This window comes from Sphaeroforma arctica (assembly GCF_001186125.1).
Source record: "Sphaeroforma arctica JP610 unplaced genomic scaffold supercont1.797, whole genome shotgun sequence".
In the NCBI taxonomy this organism is placed as follows: domain Eukaryota; class Ichthyosporea; order Ichthyophonida; genus Sphaeroforma; species Sphaeroforma arctica.
The window spans coordinates 4191-7980 of NW_014039761.1; the positions used below are offsets into that span (position 1 = coordinate 4191).

The 3790-nt window shown below is 39.9% G+C and overlaps 1 protein-coding gene across 1 annotated transcript; it reads left to right on the plus strand.

Moving 5' to 3' along the window:
• Window positions 1-35: 35 nt before the first annotated feature.
• Window positions 36-886, plus strand: SARC_08645 (polyubiquitin 3). Its single transcript, XM_014297365.1, has one exon. The coding sequence runs from the start codon at window positions 97-99 to the stop codon at window positions 784-786; it is 690 nt and encodes a 229-aa protein (XP_014152840.1). The 5' UTR covers window positions 36-96; the 3' UTR covers window positions 787-886.
• The last annotated feature ends 2904 nt before the right edge of the window (window positions 887-3790 follow it).

Consider the following 3790-nt stretch of genomic DNA (forward strand, 5'->3'; position numbering starts at 1 on the left):
TTTGCTGGAAAGCAGTTGGAAGATGGCCGTACACTTGCCGACTACAACATCCAGAAGGAGTCAACGCTTCACTTGGTTCTTCGTCTGCGTGGTGGTATGCAGATCTTTGTTAAAACTCTTACGGGTAAGACTATTACGCTTGATGTAGAAAGCAGCGATACAATTGATAACGTCAAGGCGAAGATTCAGGATAAGGAAGGTATCCCTCCGGATCAGCAGCGTCTGATCTTTGCCGGAAAGCAGCTTGAGGATGGTCGTACACTTGCCGACTACAATATCCAGAAAGAGTCGACACTTCATCTTGTGTTGCGTCTGCGTGGTGGTATGCAGATTTTCGTCAAGACGCTCACTGGCAAGACCATCACACTGGATGTGGAATCAAGCGATACCATTGATAATGTAAAAGCCAAGATTCAGGACAAGGAGGGTATCCCCCCTGATCAGCAGCGTTTGATCTTTGCCGGAAAGCAGTTGGAAGATGGTCGCACACTTGCTGACTACAACATTCAGAAGGAGTCAACGCTACACTTGGTTCTTCGTCTACGTGGTGGTATGCAGATCTTTGTCAAGACTCTCACTGGAAAGACAATCACCTTGGATGTCGAATCGAGCGATACTATCGATAATGTGAAGGCTAAGATTCAGGATAAGGAGGGTATCCCCCCTGATCAGCAGCGTTTGATCTTCGCTGGAAAGCAACTGGAAGATGGACGTACCCTGGCCGATTACAACATTCAGAAGGAGTCTACTCTTCACCTGGTGTTGCGTCTCCGCGGAGGTAATTAGATACTCCCTTGCATTGCTGTTGCAGATAGATAGACATTTCCTCATTATTGCCGATACAGATAGATTCTGCATTGATAAAAGATTGAGCTCGTAATTTGGATTCGCAGTAGGTCTTACATTTATTGTTTTCATTCTCTTTTTTGTAATTTAGATGTGCTTACCTTTCACTTGAGACATCATGTAAATGTGCTTATTATATAATCGGCGTGCTGCAATGGGACTTCTCAAACTTATAAATCGTTTATTGTCAGTTTGGCAAGTATCAATTATAAATCGTTTATTGTCAGTTTGGCAAGTATCAATGTGGCTGACCTCATTTTGTAAGTCCATAAGATTTTTTCTAGTTATAGGTGTTAAGTTGTGTAGCTCACATCTGTCGAAGACGAATACATGAATTGCTCTTGAATATATTGTGCATACCATATATTGTTAACACTTGGCGTATAAGCAATTATCTACACATTGCCACTTTAAATCGCGTTAATTGTCGCTAATATGCAAGTGTGTTATCATTACGTTATGTTTGACTGCAGTACGATACTACTTGTGCGGTACGCTTGGAGGATGTAAACGTTTGATTTCTATAGCGCTGGTTTCAATAGGAATCGTTAAGCACAGTTTTCGAAATCCAGTTACATGACTGACATGAATTTATTAGAACGAGAGTGTGACGTATGGATACGGCCTTATGTTTCCGTAGGAGGTATCTGAGAGCAAGTAACCAAGGTAGTGGAACCAGAGATGGTCCTTGACTGGGCACTGAGCATGTTAAACCGTACATCCTTCAAAGGGGCCCGACAAGAAGTGTGTTCACATCTCAAGCTAAACTCAAAACCAGTAGTCCGCTCTAGTGTAGTCACTATAGTACACTCCGCATCTTTAATCATTGTGAAGTATAAAAACTATTATAACTCTGATGAAACCCAACAAACTAAGAAATTCTTCTCTATGTAAAATATAACCTTTGTCTATTTAGAAGGCTATGTGTGAAAAGTATAATAACGAAGCGGGCAATCACGATTTTAACATGGACCCGCGCATATGGTTAGAAACCAAAGCTGCTATTTGTATTTTCGAAGGATATGTAAATTCCACTATCATAATGCGGGTAAATCTTCGCTATCTCAGTAAAAAGTCCTCCCATTCACTTGAGCGGGCATACACATGTGCTGGCATAGAGAGAAACCGCATCGCCGGTCGCGTGCGATGGCATGCAACCGTCTTACGTTCTGAGAAGAGTGTGAATCGGTGCAATGAACGTGTACAACGTCTATACCATGCTTGTCTCGCGGATATCAAACGGAGAAGTACGACTCAACTCTGCTTCCTACCGTGACAAATGGAAGTAAAAGATAAAATCAGCTTGACGGTGGAATTACGCTTCCTCCAACTGTGTATATGGCTGCAAAATTCATGTTCGCATACGAAGTATACAGCGTACTTATTAAGTGAATTTCAGGTGGCGTAGCACGAATTATTCAACTCTACACTCCTCGTGTCTGCCCAAGGCAAAAATTAGGATTACACCGGTGGTGTAATCTATTCAGTTCCAAAGTGATGTAATAAGCTTGAATTCGATATTGTCCTGATTGCTTTTTTTTTTGGTGAACTACTAAAAATAGATTTATATGTTAGCCATGTGAGCTGCATTGTCATCAAGTATAAGTTAGAAACTCGGAAGGTGTAACTCGATTGCGACGCTCTATCCACCAACGTTGCGAACGAAATCTTATATCTTGTACTCTTCCGGTCAGGAAAAAAAAGGCATTCAAAGCTTGGATTTGGTCACTACAATCATTTGCAAATAAGCACACTCGCAGCAACTACTATTATATTCTTTTAGTATACCTAGAGAGAAAGTGTTTGAAATACAGACAGTTATTTATAAGGTGATTACATGTACGTATATTACATATTACATGCACATATATTACATATTGTGATATACTCGTGTCTCATCCATCAGTGTCAAAACGCTTTTCAAGTCTCTTGTGAAATACATAGACGTCCCGAATCCACGATAGTTGATGATGCTCGAAGGAGTAACCGCTTCTAGGGTTTTGTATAGTAAATCCTATTAGTCGAACGATGCACACTACTAGTCCTAGCGTAGGCTCTTAGGGTTTAAAATATCGAATCCCATTGGTCTGAAAGATACACCAACGAACCCATAGCCTCCTTTATTGAAAAAAGGGCAGTTCAATTCGAGACTTCCTGTGGCGACATAATATACATATGTGGCGAAATGTTCCATTTCAAGACATTACGTAAATTGTGAACACGCCACGCGAAACTATACTTATTGTGTATTTGGAAGCTGTAAACTCTATTCAGAAACTCCTGTGTATCAATTTAATGCTTTCAAACTAACAAGTGCACAGTACATAACGGCGTACCTGTAATATATTTTGATCTATCATGTCGGGTAATGATTCTGAAGCTTCCGATTTGGAGGATAATGAAGGAGTTCCGGATCTACGCTTCAAGCGGTATCGATTTTGAAGTTCAACTTTGTAGTGTATTACGAACGCGATTAGCTTAGACGTGTTGAAAGATGTTGTGTTGAACGATGTTGACTTTTGACAAAAACTCTCATATGGGTCCATGGGATTCTATTTACTAATAGTAGTATTTCTGTAAGTTTAGATGAAGAGAGAAGCACAGATGCGTATACAATGGCATAGACCACATGTCCCTCAATTGGATTACACTTCTCAGTTGCGATATAATTGCACAAACATTTGCATGCAAGTCCATGTCTATCATTATAGCATCAATCCTTTATTTTTTTATTCTAGGGTACGAGTATGCCTATGAGCGTCTATACCAGTACATAATTCAAGATCAAGAATTGTATTGTATATTTTACACGTGCGTTTGGTTATAAACACAGTCACGCGCGCAATCATACAAAATATGTATACATATATATATATATATATATATATATATATATATATATATATATGTGTGTGTGTGTGTGTGTGTGTGTGTGTGTGTGTGT

Coding starts and splice junctions, on each gene's coding strand:
- SARC_08645 (XM_014297365.1), top strand. CDS start 97: ATGCAGATCTTTGTTAAAACTCTTACGGGTAAGACTATTACGCTTGAT.